Here is a 21,026-nt window from a genome sequence, read left to right as displayed (position 1 = left end):
AAACCCCACCTCTACTAAAATACAAAAGTTATCTGGGTGTGGTGACACACACCTGTAATAGCAGCTACTCAGAAGACCGAGGCAGGTGAATTGCTTAAACCTGGGAGGCGGAGGTAGCAGTGAGCTGAGATGGCATCACTGCACTCCAGCCTGGGCGACAGAGTGAGACTCGTCTCAAAAAAAAAAAAAGTTTTGAAATATAAGTTCAGATTTTATAGTTTTTCAGACCCTTTTCTGTACGAGTTTAATATGGCGAATCATACAGCAACATCTTGTGGAAATGGAGTTTTTTTGACAAGTGGTCCTTGAGAAAAGATGAATAAGTCACTCTTCTAGACAAGATTCACTATATTTAAACTTATATTAGCTTTTCAACTAAAAACAAAAACAGACTTGGCATGTGATTACATTTTTACATTTTATGTGATTACATATTAGATTTAGGGAGAGCAAGTTTAGATGTAGGACTTGAAAAAGGAGGCAGGTCATTTGAAAAAAGACAATCAGCTCAAAGCATGACATGAACTTCACAGCCTACGAGACTGAGTTTTATAGAAAGTTTGGTAGAGACTGGAAGAAGAGTGATGAAGTTAAGGTTAATATGCGAAATACTCAGGTGATGTTTCTGTTGAAACTTTTATTTAAATGCACTTGCCTTACAATTAAGGCCTTCCACTTCATTAAATGGATGTAGAAGAGCTATACTACAATAAAATTAACTAAATAGGCCAGGTGCTGTGGCTCACGCCTGCGATTCCAGCACTTTGGGAGGCCAAGGCGGTTGGATCACAAGGTCAAGAGATCGAGACCATCCTGGCTAACCCAGTGAAAACCTTTGGGAGGCCAAGGCGGGTGGATCACAAAGTCAGGAGATCGAGACCATCCTGGCTAACCCAGTGAAAACCCGACTCTACTAAAAATATGAAAAATTAGTCGGGCATGGTGGCATGTGCCTGTAGTCCCACCTACTTGGGAGGCGGAGGCAGGAGAATTACTTGAACCCGGAAGGCGGAGGTTGCAGTGAGCTGAGATCATGCCACTGTACTCCAGCCTGAGCGACAGACTGAGACGCCGTCTCAAAAAAAAAAAAAACCATACAGAATAGGTTTTTTGGTCCCTATATTTGTTGACAACTAAGAAGGGACGTTATTGAATAGCAAATACTAACAGATGTTTCAGTGTTAGATAAATACGTGGTATCACATGTTTATAAATCATAAATTCAATTGCAAGTACTTTTGTAAGGCATAAATGACAGCCTCATTTTTTAATGTTTTTTGTTTTTGTGTTTTTTTTTTTTTTTTGAGACGGAGTCTTGCTCTTGTTGCCCAGGCTGGAGTGCAATGGCACGATCTCGGCTCACCACAACCTCCGCCTCCCAGGTTCAAGTGATTCTCCTGCCTCAGCCTCCCGAGTAGCTGGGATTATAGGCATTCGCCACCACACTGGCTAATTTTGTATTTTTAGTAGAGACAGGGTTTCTCCATGTTGGTCAGGCTGGTCTGGAACTCCCGACCTCAGGTGATCCGCCTGCCTTGGCCTCCCAAAGTGCTGCGATTACAGGCATGAGCCACTGTGCCCAGCCTTAATGTTTTTAATGTTGCATTTCTAAAGTATTAGAATCATACTTAAGATAGAATTTTGTTTGTTTGCTTGTTTTTACTTACCAATATAGGGGGTTTGTATACTATTAAAGCTTTCTCATAACAACAGTTTTATGACAAATAATTAGTTGGTTGGATATATTACTGCTTTCCTTTGTTTTAAATGCTCTTCATTTCTGGAAAGATATGAGAACCAGATAACAAGCCTTATTGGGTTTGCATCGTTTAACTTCATGTAAAAGCTAGTATACACCATGTCCTGGCAAAATTATAATTTGATACACACCATAAAAATTAGGGATTTAAAACTTTCGGCTCTGATATCAATTGCCAAATACTTGGTAAAATGTGGATCTAATTTTCCAGATTTGTATTGTTCTGACAAAGGAGGAATAGAATTTTAAAAATCAATTTCCCATCTTTTTAGAAATACTACAAAAGCTTTAATTTGTCATCTATGGCTGCTTCTCAAGATATTCAGAAGTATCATTGTATTACTACTTCTAATTCTTAATAAAATTCAAAATATAAGTAGTAATTTAGAGGTCAGAATTATTTTATTGTTTAATCAGAGAAGGCTTTATAGAACAGGTCAGTTAAACAAAACTCATTATGTTAACATAGGTGAATTATCTTTTTCCCCCTTTAGGACTTGAATTTTATGGCTACATTAAGCTAATAAATTTTATTAGACTTAAGGTAAGTTGACAGCTTAATTTATAATTTTGTTTAGAAGTTAAAGAAGTGCTACTCTGACTGTCAGTGTACTGATTATTTAAAAGAATATGAGGAACTGCATTAAATTTGGTACTCATCATATTGGGGGAATCACGGACATTAGGAGCTAGCACAGCAGAAAGCACCATGTAAATGTCTATTATAACTAACAAATACTGTTTTCACTGCATCTAAGAGATTAATTGGTGTATGTGAAAAAGTAATTCAGTGTCAAATAAAGGGAAATACTGATGGACAGGATCTGTAAAATCAGAAATAATTTCTAATGTGATTTTAAGTATTTTGGTTGCTCTTTTTTATTCTGTTTTTTTCAGATACTTTTTTTTTTTGTCCTGTTTAAATGAATGTTTAATGACATGACAACGCTTTCCCCAAATCCAAACAGTAAAAAAACTCTGCATTGAAACTATTGATTAAGCAATCATCCAGCAAGTTAATGAAATGATAGGCATGTAGACTTTTTAGAGACATACTGATTTTGTGTAATGCAAACATGATTTCCTTTTTGTTTAATTTCTGTAGTTTTTACTAAGGAGGTTTTGTGATTATGTGTAATGAAAAAAAACATGAGATTAATTTTATATCCAGAATCCTACAGTTGAGTACATGAATTCCATATACAACCCAGTGCCTTGGGAGAAAGAAGAGTATTTGAAGCCAGTATTAGAAGATGACCTTTTACTTCAATTTGGTAAGATGAACATAAGTGTATCTACTTTAATTAACGTAAGGCCATTTGTTAACGGCAAAATGGAGGTAAAGTGTTTTAGGAAAAGACATGCTTTTTAAAATTCTCTAAATTCCTCATCAGGTAGTTGGTTTCAATAGAAAAGTTAAGTTGCTTAAAAACTAATAGTCGGCCAGGTGTGGTGGCTCATGCCTGTAATCCCAGCACTTTGGGAGGCTAAGGGCATATCACGAGGTCAGGAGATCCAGACCATCCTGGCTAACACAGTGAAACCCCATCTCTACTAAAAATACAAAAAATTAGCCAGGCGTGGTGGCGGGCACCTGTAGTCCCAGCTACTCGGGAGGTTGAGGCAGGAGACTCACTTGAACCTGGGATACAGGTGATAGAGCAAGACTCTGTTTTAAAAAACCAAAAACTCTGTGATCAAAAGATTGTCTGGTTTTGCCTTTAATTGCTTCATGTATTTTGGAGCTCTTATGTGAGGTTTATACACATTTATAATTGTTATATTTTACTGAAAAATTGGTCAGCTTTTGCAGTAATTCTTCTCTGCCTGAAAGAAGTATCCAGGTGATTTGAACATCCTGAGACAGAAGGTAGATGTGGAAGTTCGTCTTTCTGAATATGGTTTAGTCCTTTGAATTAGACTGTTCTAGCAAATTGTAGTTAGGAATCTTAGTATTTACTGAATCCTCTCTCTTTTTCAAATCTCTAATCTTTAATATGTAATTATCTGCATATTCTTAACATTAAAAAGTTTTTATTATGACTAATTTTTATTGCAGCAGAAAGCAAAACAGAAACTGGCCAAACAGTTTGAAGAATTTTGAAATCAAAATACAAATGAGGTTTGTCGTAGGAAGTAGAAAATACAGTATACCAGCCTTATATAGTTTGGAAATATTTTGTTGTGCTCATTAATTTTTGGTGAGTTAGATAGTGAATGATGCAGTTTTTAAACCTCAGTGACTCAATATTCTGCCACAGTGATGAGAAGTTAGTGACACCCTGCACTGCTTTTATAACAAGAATTCAACTTAGGCTGTAGTCTCTTATAGTATTACGCGTTTGTTTGGCTTAGCTATTTTGTCCTAACTCCAAGAATGTGTCTTCACAAATAAAAAATGAATAGGAATTTTTACGAAGTCACATTTCTTCCAGTGCTATCCTGAGGGGAAAATGTAATATTTGCACTGCTTACTGCCTTATGTTGATCTGAAAGTTAGACCAGTAAATGGACATTGATTTTGTGAAATTTACTAACTACATATATTAACTTCTCTTTGCAGAGAAGTGAAATTAAAATTAAATATTAAATTAAAATTAATAATTTAAAAATAATACTAGGAATTAGGATATTTAATAATATCAGCAATAAGACTTTAGTGTATAGATTTCACTCCACCTTGCCCAGGATGAAAAATTATTGAATGTGTAGAATTCTTTACACACTGTCCTTAGGAATGTTTTTTTTTCCTCCAGTTTTATTCAGGTATAATTGATAAGTGAAAATTGTGTACATTTCAGGTATACAATGTGATGATTTGATATGCATATACATTATGAAATGATTACCATAACCAAGATGATTAACATCATCACCTCACATTCCATTTTTTATTTTTATGGTGAGAACCGTTAAGATCTACTGTCTGCAAGTTTCAAGTATACAGTGCAGCATTTTTAACTATAGTCACTTTACCATAGACAGGTGCCCAGAACTTACTCATCTTGTAGCTGAAAGTGTGTACCCTTTGACCAACATCTCCTCATTTCCACCACCATTCCACTCTCTGCTTCTGTGAGTTTTTTTTAATTCCACACAAGAGTGAGATCACACAGTATTTGTCTGTTTGTGTCTGGCTTATTTTGCTTCACATAATGTCCTCCATGTTCATTCATACTGTCATATATGGCAGGATTTCCCTTAAGCAATATCTGAATTTAATACCTGCTACAATAAGGACATGGGCTAGGAGGTAGCTTTGTGTAATGGCAAGAACGTGGGCTGGGAAGGCAGGTTTGGGTTTAAATCTTAGTTCCTCCATAAACAGATATATAACTTTGGGATAGTCACTTAATTTCTCTGAAATTTATTTTTTCCATGCCTAAAATAGGGATAAATACATCTTGACTGTGTTTTGAGAATAAAACAAGATGTAATGATGTACTCAAAAGATACCTGCTGATCAATAAATGATAGGTTTTTTTCTTTCTACTTTTTTCTTTCTTCCTGGATTTGGTTGAGTATAATTAATAATTAGTATTTAAATGTATGTTCAGTTTAGCCAACTAATGAAAAACTTAGACTAACAGCATGCTCTTTGAATTCAAATTAAAATAGTGTAGATGATAAATATTTATTATTATTATTATTTTTAAGACCAAGTCTCACTGTATTGCCCAGGTTGGAGTACAGTGGTGCGATCTCAGCTCACTGCAACCTCCGCTTCCGAGGTTCAAGCAATTCTTCTGCCTCAGCCTTCCAGGTAGCCGGGACTAAAGGCCCACACCACCAGACCTGGCTAACTTTTTGTATTTTTTTTTTTTTAGTAGAGACAAGGTTTCACCAAATTGGCCAGGCTGGTCTTGAACTGTTGGCCTCAAGTGATCTGCCTGCCTCGGCCTTCCAAAGTGCTGGGATTACAGGCGAGAGCCACTGTGCAAAGCCAAGATGATTGATATTCAATTAAAAGTACTTTCACTAATCTTTCTCAATTGGCCACATAGGAGAAACTTAGGGCATATTTATTCCTAACATATTTATACTTGTTTTATTGTTATAAGATGGCCTGATAATAATGTCTATTTATTTCTTTAGATGTAGAAGATCTTTATGAACCAGTGTCAGTACCCTTCTCATACCCCAATGGACTCAGTGAAAATACATCTGTTGTTGAAAAATTGAAACATATGGAAGCCAGGGCACTGTCTGCTGAAGCCACATTGGCTAGAGCACGTGAGGATCTGCAAAAAATGAAGTAATTTATCAATCTTGCAAAATTAATTGTTTAGATCTCCAAAATAATACAACCTAATGGCAAAATAGAATATAGTAGAACATTTCATATACTGGAAAGTACCATGTAGATATTTTATCTTCATACTGTTAAAGATATGTAGCATTTTTGTACATTATGGATATAGTTAATTAATATAAAATCTTATAGTTTTACCTATTCTGATATGTTCTGACAAATGTCCTCATGAATGTTTTTGTTCTTTATTGCCTTCCTTTCAATTTTCCTATTTGCAGTTGATTTCTCCATTTTACTTTTTCTATCCTAGTTTTTTAAAGTGGAGGGATTAATCTTTTTGAGGTTTGGGGAAAATACAGGGTTGAAGTTTTTATTTTTAAAGAATCAAAATGTAGGCCGGGTGCGGTGGCTCACACCTGTAATCTCAGCACTTTGGGAGGCCGAGGCAAGTGGATCATGAGGTCAGGAGTTTGAGACCAGCCTGGCCAACATGGTGAAACCCTGTCTCTACTAAAAATACAAAAATTAGCCGGGTTGTGGTGGTGCACGCCTGTAATCCCAGCTGCTTGGGAGGCTGAGGCAGGAGAATTGCTTGAATCCAGGAAGGGGAGGTTGCAGTGAGCTGAGATCGCACCACTGTACTCCAGCCTGGGCAACAGAGCAAGACTTTGTTGGGGTGGGGTCGGTGGGGGGGAATCAAAATGTAATTATGCTGTAGTATGAACCCAGAAAACCAGATATATGGTGACAGTTTTTTCCAGTGAATAAATTAGCATTCTACTGGTGTAGTACTTTTCAAAGTTTAATGTGCATGGGAATCAACTGGGATCGTGTTAAAATATAAATTCTGATTCAGAAGATTGAGAATAGGGCCTGAGATTCTGCATTTCTGACAAGTATACCTCACAGGCCTTCCTGTTGGATTTGTAAGCTGTTTGCTGTTGCCTGAGTACCCATCTGATGGTTTGCCAGAATGAATGTCCAGCAGGAAAGATAGTAGAGCCAATTGTAGTTCTTCTTCCCTGTTTCAGAATTTTTATGCTAGGTAACCAAGTAACCAACACCAACTCTACCTTTTGCCCCTTTGAACTTCTCCCTTTTATATGCCTTATGTATTCCTAATATGTCATGATCTGAGAGGGATCTGAGTTTTAGAGCTGGAGTGGGTGGTGCCAGTGTATGTAAATAATTATCTATTTGGGTCTACTTTCTGCTTACATAACACTCCCAAGAAATAATATGGTTTTAAAGAATATTAATAGAGCTGAAATAAACGACATTGATTCAGTTGCTTAAAAAGGATTTTAAAACAATAGAAATAATAGAGGATAATAAAAGTAATATGCTTATTTGTTCAGTTGAAAGTCATAAGGAGCTATAATCTGCGGTTGGCATTGCCTTTGTGGTTTGTAGAAGGAGTGTGTATTATTGTTTCTGAATATTGCCATTGCTTCAGATCCAGCAGGGGGAGCTTTCAATTGTTCAAGATAGAATGTGATTTAGAAGGCTCATCACACTGTACTCCCTCCCCTTTCCTCTTGCTCAACCTCTAGCCTTTCCTTTATTCATGGTCCAATAAACCTGTCTCAAGGGTGTATTTCAAATTGATTACAGACAATTTGCTCAGGATTTTGTGATGCATGCAGATGTCAGAACCTGCTCGTCATCTACTAGTGTCATTGCGGACCTCCAGGAGGATGAGGATGGTGTTTATTTCAGCTCATACGGGCATTATGGGATACATGAAGAAATGCTAAAGGTTAGAAAAGAACACAAATGCGTCAAATCCATACTAAAGGAAAAATAGAACAGGTTCTTTCTTAATATATGTGTGCACTATATTAGACCTCTTTTTTTTGGGTGGGGAGAACTGCTTTTTAAACACCTCTTTGGTGCTTGGTAGCTCATCTTGGGTTGAAAATATTACAAGACTGGGCACGGTGGCACATGCCTGTAATACCAGCACTTTGGGAGCCTGAGGCAGGAGGATTGCTTGAGCCCAGGAGTTTGACACCAGCCTGGGCAATATAGTGAGACCCTGTCTCTATTTAAAAAAAAATAAAAATAAAAGATTACAGAGGCATCAGTCGTTTGTACATTCCGTTTAAAATCATTATTAATCTTTTTATGAAATCACTTTTTCCTTAAAATATTGGAAAAACGACGATTTTAGTCTTCTCAAGAGCAGCTATTAAATAGGAACAATTAGATGGATTAAATTATATATTACTTTTTAATGTGTAAAGGAAATGATTAATTTCAGTGTTTTAAATAGCCATACTGACTTTTGTTTGGGCCAATAATAATTCTTTGATATAAAGTTTAATTATAAATCTCACAATTATTATGGTGTAACTTTTTTACATTTGAAATCATTGACATATAGGAGTATTTCCTGAATTGCTCAAATTAGGTACAGTCGTGCACTGCATACTAGTGTTTCCGTCAGTCAGACTGATGTGATGGTGCTTCCATGAGACTATAATGCCATATTTTTACTGTACCTTTTCTATGTTTAGATACACTTAGATACACAAATACCATTGTGTTAAAGTTGCCCACAGTATTCAGTACAGTGACATGCTGTACAGGTTTGTAGCCTAGGAGTAATAGGCTATCTTACAGAGCCTAGGTGTGTAGTAGGCTATATACCATCTCCATTTGTGAAGTATTATCTAAGACGTTCACACAACAACACATTTCTCAGAAGTATCCCTAGCATTAAGCAACATGTGACTGTATTTAAATCTGGCTGGTTTTAATTTTTATAATGGTAATATCCATATAAAATAGAAGTTGATTTCTAGCTATACTTGATAATTATACATTTTATTAAGTATTATAGATTGTAAAATAGGAAGATGTAATTTTTAGTTCAGTGAAATTGAGAATATCTACATAGAGTAAAATAAATGTTGGAACGTAAAAATGGAAAGTTTTAGATGTTTATCTCTGAATTTTAGATGCCACCATTACCTATTCTTAAAACCAACAAACAAAATATCCCTTTCTAAATCCTTCTTCCAGAGATTGTTTTATTTTATGGGTTCCCTGAAGCATAGGCATTTAAGCTAACCAGGGATATTTGATAACATGTATATATTTTGTTGATTCAGTTTTGCTGGATCACAGAAGTTTGGTAATTGATAATTGTACTTATGTGGGGTCTTTTAAAACATTGTCATGTCATTACTAATTACATGTCATGGTTGTGCTTTTTGTTGTCACGTGGGTAATGGCATAGCATTATAAATAATAGATATCTTATAAGTAATACATTTTAAGTCTCAGTGAATTTGTTGAAAAGAAATTGACTTGCTTCATTTTCTTTATTAAAATTAATTTTTTTATGTTTAGAATATTTTCTTTAAAGAAGTTTATCTAGGGCCATGTTTGTCATTTTAAATCACCCCATCAGCTTAAATACCATAAACCTTTCATTCCTTTGGTATGGAAATTGTGTTGGGCTTTTCAGACAGATTAAAGGTCACCGAAACTTTCAGTAGAATGTTGAGTGTTGTGAGTACAATCATCAGGGAAATTCAGTTTGAGTACTTACCATTTACAAATCTTTATCCTGGACACTTGTATCTATATGTCAGTAACCATAAGATTTCACACCTGGTCTGGTATGTTTAACTCCTTTCAATGTACATATAGGTTTAAGAAGTTCCAACTTGAAGTTTCCAGTGCCACCTTTTCCCTTAGAGAGAATCACTTAAATATCATTCTGTGTGCCTTAGCTTCCTTTAGTTCTTGTGCAGTGTAATTTCCTCCCCTTGGAAATGATTTGATTAAATGTCTATAGGACATATGGATAGTTGATTCAAAAAGAACTGTTCATTCATTTGCATTTTGCCAAGTTACGTGCTGTGGATGAATGTGAAGCATGCCTTATATCACAGCTTTATTTCTTGTTTCTTAGAACGATTCTTAGCACACATAAACTGTTCAACGTATATTACCACTAGAATCTTACCTAATTTTTATAAATCATTTAAAATTGAGAAATCATATTTACAGGACATATTTTTATGCTTGGAATTGGCCTTGTTTTTATAGAGTATAATTTGGATTTTTTGTTGCTTGGCTTCATGTCTTTTCATGACACTATTTTTGGTACATGTTTTAATTATAATTTTAAATAAAAGTAGCTTGTGATCTTATTTCTTTAGATAAGATGAAGATACCTTTTTTGAATTCCAGAGATATAATTGATAGAGGGATAGATTACATGAACTTTCAAAATTCCTTGCCACTTTATCTTTTTGAAGAAGAGTCATCGTTGGCTAACACTATAAATCCAAAATGCATCGGTCTTCTTTGTTTTAAGAGAAACATTATTCATTCTGTTGTACATTTATCACAGATCATAGTACCATTTAGTAAAGTGAAATTTCAGTAATTTTTCTTTGCTGCATTCTCTTTATTGTATCTGCACCTGTCTCATGCACTTGGTCCACCTTTATGAGCTTGTAAATTAAAAATATACTGTTGCTTGTATATGTAAAATTTATAGTATATAACTTTTTTCTTTACCTTCATTCTTTTTTTTATATTTGTAGGAATAATTTCTTGATACTTTACTAGTCTTAAAATATTATCTTGCTCCTAAGTATTGGAGCAGTAATTTTGTTATTTTATTTTTCTTAGTTTCAAGGTTGATATAAAAAATTTTTTTAAATTTCTGTGTATTGTTGTTTTGTATTGACGTGTTAGCCTTTGTTAGAATAAATTTTTAGAAATGGTTATAAAGGCTACTCTTTTATTTGCTTGCATTTTCATATTTATTGGATTTTTTTTTCAAAAATTAAGTGACTAAACTGAAGCTCTGCTATATACAAGACACTATGTTTTGTATACTTTGGATTTCATTACACCAGCATGAGCATACAAACAAAAACAGATGAATATATTGTAAGAAACAGAATGAAAGATTGTAGTTTAGTTGAGCAGCAGTGCATGGCGTTGGGACAGCAGTTGGAATTCTGTTGATTAAGTGGAAGTAGTGGTCAGACAGTATGATTAGTGGGAGCTTTCTGAGTGACTACATTCCTGACTGATGTTCACCCTGTGTTAAGTTTTGTCGTTTCTTCGAAAATCACTGGTTATAGTATCAGAAGAGAGTAAAATTTGTAAAAGTGTATGAAATGGTATCCTTTGAAAAAAAGTTTTAAAATTAGATAATTAGTTAATATATATATATTTATTCATCTTAGTAATTCTTAACTTCAGGAGATTTAATAAGGCTAATTAAAATTTTTTTTGTAAAGCAGTGAGAAATAATCAGAAAACATGGAATTAATTATGGACAGTTCCCTTTTTAGGTCTAGTACTTAAGTAAAACAACCTGCCCTTTAAGATCTCCTTTTATGCTTTAAAAAAAATCTCAATTGGCATAAAAATGTATTGGGGGTATGATTTGTATAAAATTTTGTTATTGTAGCAATTGGTGTAATATGTTCTTTTCACCCTAATGTGAAACTTAAAACTAGAATTCCCATTTTGTGATATTTATTTTTATCACAGTCATATTTTACTTACTTGACAGCAGAGCCCCTAACTGCTTAATTTGCAGTCAGTATGTGTTTCAACCTAGGGAATCAACTCTGTTCATGAACCAGCATAAATGTTAGAGTTACATGTTTGCCTTGGTCACAGGTTATGGGAGACTCCAGAGTGTAGGAGCCTTATAATGCGGGCTGCAGGGCTCAAATGATTTACTTTTAGGCTTTTAAGCATCATTTCCTACTACAGAAATTTTTACAGACAAAACAGGAATGTAAATCAGATAGGTGCTGATCAATGACTTTCTTAGAAAAACGTATCCAGTTTAGTGTAATTTTTTGTATGTAGCTGCAACTTTTATATTTATTTTTCTCTCCTTTCTATTTTTGTTTTTGTTTCGTTTTTTGGGACGGAATTTTCGCTCTTGTGGCCCAGGCTGGAGTGCAATGTCACAATCTCAGCTCACCGCAGCCTCTGCCTCCCAGGTTCAAGCGATTCTCCTGCCTCAGCCTCCCCAGTAGCTAGGATTACAGGCATGCACCACCACACCCAACTAATTTTGTATTTTTAGTAGAGACAGAGTTACTCCATGTTGGTCAGGCTGGTCTCAAACTCCTGACCTCAAGTGATCCTCCCGCCTCAGCCTCCCAAAGTGCTGGGATTACAGGTGTGAGCCACCGAACGCAGCCCGTTATTTTTATTTCTATTTTTTTTGGAGACAGGGTCTCACTTTGTTGCCCAGCCTGACCTCAAACTCCTATCTTCAAGTGAGTATTACAGGCATGAGCCACTGCACTTGGCTTCTCCCTTATTTTAATATAGCTCTAGTACAGAGAATCAGGCTGTAGTTTCAGGCCCTATTGAAAGGAGCAAAACATGTTCATCTTTTATTAGCTTTAATTATCACTCTAAGTCTTATGGTGATAATGCACGTCAAGAGGAAAATGTACACATTTTTAAGAACTTGGGTCTTATTTGAGTTTCAGTCTTCATAAAATATTTTCTTTGTGTGTCGTTGCTATTTCTATTATTTATTGTTTTCTTAGGAAAAAAATAAGCTTGGTATCCCAGGTATAAAAACTGCTATGGAAACTAGCAATGTGTGTTAATATGGCAAATATCTCCCTTAAAAAATTTATTTGTTTAGACTGTCCTATAAACACAGCGTTTTCTTCTCTCCACCCTAGGACAAAATACGAACAGAAAGCTACCGAGATTTCATATACCAAAATCCACATATCTTCAAAGACAAGGTAAGTAGCATAGGTTATAGAATTATACATTTCATCTTGTTCTTGGGCAGTAGAAATCCTCTCTTGGCTCATCATTGTGATAGCAATTGATTTAACATCTTCTGTCTGTATTTCATGGAAGACATTTATGATGCTGCTCTGTGGTGCAGAGTACTGATAACAAATGCTGATTGCTGCTGTCATTCAATATGCTCTTTTTTAAAATTGAAAGTTATTACAATGGCATAGCTTAGTTATAATGACATAGCTTAGTTAAATTTTGCTTATTCAGATAATTTTGCTTAAACCATATTTTTTATTTACAGTTATTCCCATGAATTTTAAATGTATCAGATAAGCACCATGTCATAGCATACTTTTAATTATTACTCTAGTTTGTGTTAAGTAATTGAAAATTAATGAGTTTAAGAACAATAATAAGTAGGGTTCACTATTGTAATATAGTATTTAGTTTATATACTTTCTTTTAATACTTTACCCCATTTAGAGATACTTTGTATTTTACAATTAGTTTTAAGATTGGCTCAAGTTATTTAAAAAATGATCTCATACTCTGTGTGTGCATGTGCCTGTGTGTTTGAAGTTTGTGTTTTTTGGCTTTTCTTCCTTACACTTTTTTTTTTTCTTTATTCTCTTTTTCGCTCTCTCTTTTCCTTCCTTTATACATTGGCATGGTTACTTAAAAGTTCAGGTTTTCTGTTTGTTCTTCCTGATGGGAAATTAGTCCCCTAATTTAATCAGGAATATTATGATCTCTGCCATTTATATACCTTTCCTTGGGAATTTTTTCCCACTCTTTTTACTTTGAGAACATGTATATTGATAATGTATCCGGTTGTTATAATTCGGCTTTCATCTCTCTAAGGTTATTTCATGGGCTTTACATGATTTGCAGCAGTAACAACCTTTATGTTTTAAAAATCCTTTTTCCTGATTTTCGTATTGTTTGGAATATAATCTGGATTGGCTTTTTATTTTCCATACCTCTTTTTTAAGAGCAGTGTTTCACTTGTGAGTTGGCTGAACTGGACCAGGTATACTGTAATTTGTATGGTGCTCTGATCTTTTTGGTCAAAGCATTGCATCTCGTGAAAAGTTTATAATTGTTTGTGCTGATTCCCACCAGAGACAAATAAATGATTTCATTTAAAAATTATAGTTATCAATTTTTTATATATAGGTTTTTTTGTATGCTTTCTATTTGTTACTATAGTGGAGACTTTTCATAGTTTTTTTTTTTTTTTTGAGACGGAGTCTCGCTTTGTCGCCATGCTGGAGTGCAGTGGCGTGATCTCGGCTCACTGCAACCTCCGCCTCCTGGGTTCAAGCGATTCTCCTGCGTCAGCCTCCGGAGTAGCTGGGACTACAGGCAAGTGCCACCACGCCCAGCTAATTTTTGTATTTTTAATAGAGACGGGGTTTCACCATGTTGGTCAGGATGGTCTTGATTTCTTGACCTTGTGATCTGCCCGCCTCGGCCTCCCAAAGTGCTGGGATTACAGACGTGAGCCAGCACGCCTGGCCCTTCATAGTTTTTATATTTGCAAAACAAGTGCTGGAAAGTTTATTTAATGTTTGTCTAAAAACCTCTCTGTTTCCAGTGAAGCAAATTATGTTACTGTTAATGATGTTGCTTTATATTTCTAGTTAGATGATGCCCAGATTTTTATTTTATTTTTTCCTTAATATGTTATATAGAGATGAAACATGAGAATCACTAATCCTGGCTAGTCTGGAACCAGTTATATACTTTTGGGCAAGTGGTGAATCTCTTTGGGCCCAACCTGTAAGGTGATTGTAAAAATGCCTTCTGGTTCTAAAATTCTGTGGGTTTTGTTACGGTGAGAGCATTATCATTGTCTTTCTTTTAGCCATCTTGTCTTAATACTTGGTGATAGGAATACCAGAGGAGCTTGTTAAGAAAGTAAGTTAGAATGTTCCTTCAGTATGCTTCTGAATGGACTTGTCTTATAATAGGTAAGTAAATACTGAAAAGGCTCAAGTATTAGTAATCGTAAGATTAATCATCAAGATATTAAATATTTTTATTAAAAATGTTTTCCTTCCTTTTTTCCTTCCCTTCTCTCTCCATCCCTTCCCAGCCTCCTTTGCTTCCTTCTTTTCTTAATATTATTTCAATTCAATTCACAAAGCTCCCGTGGAGGCCATATGGTTTCTTAGATTAATTTAACTTTGGGTGGTATTTAATCGTGTTGTCACCCACTCATAATTAATTTCTGTTTGTAGTTTATTGAAGAAATTCCCAGTTAGGTGCCATCTTTATGCTTGTGATTATTATCTACAGTTACAATTCATTCAGTTTTTTAAGAAAAAAAATGAATCAAATTTCCTCATCATTTTATAAAATAATGTTCATTCTATTTCTACCTCTTTGATTCTATCAAATTTTAGCTTATCTGCCTGATCACCTAATTCTAAGCTAGATGTAAGAAATAACTAACATACAATTAAAAATATAGGCTTTAGAAGAAGGTTAACCTGTGTTTGAATGCAGGCCCTACAATTTACCAGCTGTGTGACCCTGGACCTATTTCTTTGCCTCTCTGAATCTCACATTCTTCATTTGTAAAATGATGATTAAAAAAGGATTTCATACACATACACATATATGCATTTGTGTATACGTTATATCTGAATGTATGTATGGTCTTACAAAAAAACACATACTCTTACTGGAGTATACTAAACATATCCTTCTATACTTAACTTTCTTCACTCAGCAGCTTTTCTTGGAGAAATTCCTTATTATCTTTTTACCCCCGTGTTTTTTCTTATGGTAAATAAACATGATATAAAATTTGCCATCTTAGCTATCCTTAAGTGTATAGGTAAGTGGTATTAAATACATTTATAATGTCATGCAGCCATCACCACCACCATCTCCAGAACTCTTCATCTTGTAAAACTGGAACTATTCTCATTAAACAGTAATTCGCCATTCTCCCTTCCTCCCAGCCCCTGGCAATCACTGTTCTACTTTCTGTCTCTATGATTTTGACTACTCATATACATCATATAAATGGAATCTTACACTACAGTCATTCCTTCAGTATCTGTGAGGGATTGGTTCCAGGACCCTCTGTGGATACCAGCATCCATAAATGCTCATTTACTGGCTATAAAATGGTGTAGTGTTTGCATATAACCTGCGCACATGTTCCTATGTACTTTAAATCATCTCCAGATTACTTATAATGCCTAATACAATGTAAGTGCTGTATAAATAGTTGTTATACTGTATTGTTTAGGGAACCATGACAAGAGAAAGAAGACTTCATGTTCAGTACAGATGCAATTTTTTTTCCCGAATGTTTTCGATTAGCAGTTGGTTGACTCCCTGGATGGGGAACCCAGGGATACAAAGGGCTGACTGTATTTCCTTTTGTAACTAGCTTATTGCACTTAGCATAATGTCCTCAAGATTTGACCTTGTTATAGCGAATGTCAGAATTTTTTTCATTTTTGAGGCTCAATAATCCATTGTATGCATGTATGACATTTTGCTTATCCATTCATTCATCTGTCAATGGCTATTTGGGTTACTTCTATATTAAAGCTGTTGTGAATATTGCTGCTATTAACGTAGGTATACAGATATCTCTTAGAGGCCCTGCTTTTAATTCTTTTGGGTATATACCCAGAAATGAAATTGCTGAGTCATATGGTAATTCCATTTTTAATTCCTTGAGGAATCACTGTGCTGTTTTTCACAGTGGGTGTACCATTTTGTATTTCCACCGGCAGTGCACAAGGGTTCCAATTTTTCCATATCCTTAGCAATACTTGTTGTTTTCTAGTTTTTTGATAATAGCTATCCTAGTTGGTGTGAGGTGATATTTATATTGATTTGCATTTTTCTAATGATTAGTGATTTTGAGCATCTTTTCATTAATATTCTTTTAATGGTTGCTATATCCAATGTAAGAATGTCCGTAAGTTGTTTCAGTTTTTATGTTAGAAACAATGCTTCATATAAAATATTAAACGTATTTTTATACATATGGGAGCACAATTATAAGGTAATTTGTTAGCACTGGACTCCCTAGGTCATGAAGGGTATATACCATGTATGGTGTCACCAATTGTGCTGCCAGCTTGTCTTTGGTACACAGCAAGGGAGTGTGGATCTTCCCAGACACTCCCAGACCAAAAGCACTTTCCCAGACCAAAGCACTTTCAGCAAACTTCTAAATTCCACACTGATCTTTTATTTTTCATTTTTTAGTTTTGTAAATGTTTTATTTTAATGAGAGTTTCTGGAAACTTATTATATACTGTTCTATTGTATATATTTTTCTATTTTTTCATTTTCTGCCATACAATATTTCAAGTTGAGGTGCTATAACTGTACTAGATACATATATACTATGTAGTATACTGTTGTCTTGCTATTTTTGTTACTACATTTTATTTGGAACTTTTAAAAAATTCTTTTTGTTTGCAATGATGTATATAGATTGCATGTTAAAGTAAAATTCTTAATGTTTATAAAAGTGATTATGTTAAAAGGTACTGACTCACCCAGACAGGCCATGTGTTCAGAAACAGTCAAATTCCCACTGAAACCATCTAGGCGTAGGATAGGAAGCACAAAGTAGTAGCCTTTCAACAACTTTATTTCTTCAGTGGATATCAGGATGTTTAGATTATCTCTCTTCTGGAGTCAATACTAATAAATTATGTTTTCAATACATAATGGAAAGAGCTGGACATGGTGACTCCTGCCTGTAATCCCAGCACTTTGGGAGGTCAAGGTGGGCAGACCACTTGAGGTCAGGAGTTCGAAACCAGCCTGGCCAACATGGTGAAACCCCGTCTATACTAAAAATACAAAAATTAGCCAGGCATGGTGGTGGGTGCCTGTAATCCCAGCTACTTGGGAGGCTGAGGCAGGAGAATCACTTAAACCCACGAGGTGGAGGTTGCATTGAACTGAGATTGTGCCACTGCACTCCAACCTGGGCAACAGGCTGTCTATCTCAAAAATAAAAAAAAAAATAAAGATGTAATGGAAGGAAAACTCCACTTATGATAGTAGTACAAAAGATAAAATGCACAGGAGTAAACAACTAGAAATATGCAGGACTTACAGAAAAAAAGGTTTTTTTAAAACAACAACTAAAGTACCTAACAGACAATTTAAACGAATTGAAAGTCATATCAGGTTCTTGAATAGGAAAACTCAAAATTGTTTTCCCTAAATTTTGGCTCAGTTCTCACAAAAATGCTAGGACTTTTAAACCTAGACCAACCAATTCTTTTGTTTATATGGAAAAATAAATATAAAAAGTTTTCCAGAAACATTGTGGAAAAATATTTGCAGTTGAGTGTGGACCAGACTTACTAGATATTAAATCATTTTATAAAGCTTCAGTAACTAAAATAATTCCTGGCACTTGAATATATAGATTAACAGAACAGATTTAAAATCCACTTCTAAATGCAAATATATACAAATATTTAAATGAATGTTAAAGGTCACGTATCAAGTCAGTGGGGGAAACCTTAATAATTGATATTGGGACAAGTGGCCAGTCATTTGAACAAAACGTTGGAACCATGCCTCGTAGTGTATACCATGGTTTAAAAACAAACTATGTGAATGAAACCGTGAATGTACTAGAAGGAAATGTGTAAAGATGAAATGCAGTGAAATGGGATAGACTGGGGAAGGCCTATATAATTATGATCAAAGTCCAGAAGACATTATATAAAAGATTAATAAGTTTAGTTGTAGGTAAAGAATTCCTGTGTAGCAAAAATCACTGTAAGTAGAATCAAAAGACAAAAATACATGCTGTGAGAAAACATGGCATGTCATATTATAGAGGGCTAATCTTAATTTACAAAGAACTCTTATCTGCTAAGACAGATTGATAAGAAAAGGACTAGCAACTGAGTGGAAAAATAGAGAGAAGATGTAAATCAGTAGCTCACATAAAATTATAGATGGCTCTACAATACATGGAATGATGCTAAATCTCCTAAGAGAAATGCATATTAAAACTAGATCAACATATCATTATTTTGTGATTGCTAGATGGGTAGACATCCAAAAGTTTGATTATATGTTCCATAGGCTAGTCTCACCTGTGAGGAAATTGGTACTAATACATTGCTCATTGGAGTCTTCATTAGCAGAATTGCCCTATGAGATCAATTTGGTTATGTCTAGCAGAATTACAGATACGTATTCTTTGACACAGTGTTTTCACTTCTAGGAATATATTCTTTAGATTTACTAATTCATGGGAATGGGCTTTGATACAGCCCATGGGTTATTTACAGCATTTATTGCCCTAGTAAGATTTCAGGAACACCTAAAATGTTCATCAGTAGAGAACTGGATTGTGATACAGCCATAGTATGGAATCCTGTACAGCTACATAAAAGAAAGAAGCTCTATAAATTGATATGGAGAGATCTCAAAATTATATTAAGTTTAAAAAAAAAGCAATATGTAGCACAGTGGGTATGATATGGTATAATTTGTGTAAAAGAAGGAAAAACGTATTGAATTGTAATATGCATAAAATTTTTTTTAAAGTATAGGAAATGTACCTGATGGTTAAACCATATTCTATTGCCTAGTGAGAAAAAAAACATTGGTGTACAGTATCATCGATTCTTAATCCTAGTTTGATTTTTCTTACGATAGTTTCTCATTACTTAGTAAAATCCAAGGCACTCTGTGATCTGACCCCTGACTTCACCTCCAAGTGACCTCTTTCTGAACCCAGTTCAGCCACACTGGCCATCTTGGCTTTGCCTGGAATGTTGTGCCTTGCATTTAATATCTTCCTGAATGAAATGCTCTTCTCCTAGATCTTTGCATGACACCCTCCTTTATTCAGTTCTCTGCTCACATGTATCAGAGAGGTACATCAATCTAGATGGTATCTAGAATGGTAAAAGACCTATCTAGAATGGTAAAAGAAAGAGTGTATCTCCTCTCCCCTGCTCTAACCTCTACTCTGCTTGATTTTTCTTACTACCTGACCTTATTTTATATTCTTTGTTTATTCATTGTCCCTCTCACAAGATTGTATGTGCCATTAAGACAGGGATTTGGTCTTGTTTGTTGCTGTACCCCATCACTGAAATCAATTCCTGGTACTTAATAATGCTTAGTGAATACTTACAGTATGAGGGCACTGAAATGATTTCCTATTTTGGGACAAGTATATATGGTTTTTAGGCCATGATAGTGAAAGATTTAAAGCACTAATTTTCAGTAATTTCACAGAGTAGTGTACCTACAAGGATTTTGCTAAATGTGTTTCCTTGGTGACTTGTTTTTCTTTTTACTATGAACTAAACAGGCTTCATTGTGCCATTCCAGGGAAAACCATATTAAATTCTTGATTTAAATAATTGCTCCCCACTCACCCCCAATAGCATCTTAAACTTTTGGTTCTAATAAATACTTTTCTTTCACCAAGAATTATCATTTTTGCAACTTAAACTCTCAAGTTACTGAATTTTGACAGCTAACTTGTTTTTATTGCACTTTATTGTTAAAATGGGCTGAATATTTAATTTTGGAGGTAGGAAGGATGTAGTGATACTCTGTATCTTTGATTGCTTTATAACCCTTTTAAAATGGTATTGGGTCAAGCCATCCTGCTTAAGTTAATTCCTGCCACTCAAACTTGAAGAAATTTATTTCTGTTAAAATGTAGAATTACTGAGCCTAAAATAGAATATACATACAATAGGGAAATTAAAAACAATTCTCTCTTAAATCTATGGAAATAATTTTTCATATAAAATCTCTTAAATTTAGCATTATTGGGTCTAATTACAACAGACTATGGCCAACTATACTGTTATTAATTTAAAACAACTCATAGTAATGATATCTTCAATTTTCCCAAATAGAAATTACCATATTGCTTAGTAAAGTTTAAATTTTTTTTTTTTTTTTTTTTTTGAGATGGAGTTTCTCTCTTGTTGACCAGGCTGGAGTGCAGTGGCGTGATCTTGGCTCACCGCAACCTCCACCTACCAGGTTCAAGAGATTCTCCTGCCTCAGCCTCCCGAGTAGCTGGGATTACAGGCATGCACCACCACGCCCAGCTAATTTTGTATTTTTAGTAGAGACGGGGTTTCTCCATGTTGGTCAGGCTGGTCTCAAACTCCCAACCTCAGGTGATCTGCCCTCTTCGGCTTCCCAAAGTGCTGGGATTACAGGTGTGAGCCACCACACCTGGCCAGTTTAAAATTTTTACTG

The 21,026-nt window shown here is 34.9% G+C and overlaps 1 protein-coding gene across 6 annotated transcripts in view; it reads left to right on the top strand.

Moving 5' to 3' along the window:
• Nucleotides 1–21,026, top strand: part of LOC100435555 (protein arginine N-methyltransferase 3) — a 127,634-nt gene that overhangs the window by 2,430 nt on the left and 104,178 nt on the right. For 5 of the 6 annotated variants that reach the window (XM_054524578.2, XM_054524584.2, XM_054524579.2 and 2 more), the window contains 5 exons: nucleotides 2,254–2,303; nucleotides 2,931–3,033; nucleotides 5,855–6,014; nucleotides 7,626–7,770; nucleotides 12,707–12,772. In XM_054524578.2, coding sequence (XP_054380553.1) covers nucleotides 2,254–2,303; nucleotides 2,931–3,033; nucleotides 5,855–6,014; nucleotides 7,626–7,770; nucleotides 12,707–12,772 — 524 coding nt within the window. The remainder of the gene's footprint in view (nucleotides 1–2,253; nucleotides 2,304–2,930; nucleotides 3,034–5,854; nucleotides 6,015–7,625; nucleotides 7,771–12,706; nucleotides 12,773–21,026) is intronic. The other variant, XM_054524583.2, reaches the window with a different exon arrangement.

This window comes from Pongo abelii, chromosome 9 (genome assembly GCF_028885655.2).
Source record: "Pongo abelii isolate AG06213 chromosome 9, NHGRI_mPonAbe1-v2.0_pri, whole genome shotgun sequence".
Taxonomy (NCBI): Eukaryota; Metazoa; Chordata; class Mammalia; order Primates; family Hominidae; genus Pongo; species Pongo abelii.
The sequence above is the reverse complement of the archived record's forward strand: the minus strand, read 5'-3'. Positions and strand labels throughout refer to the sequence as shown.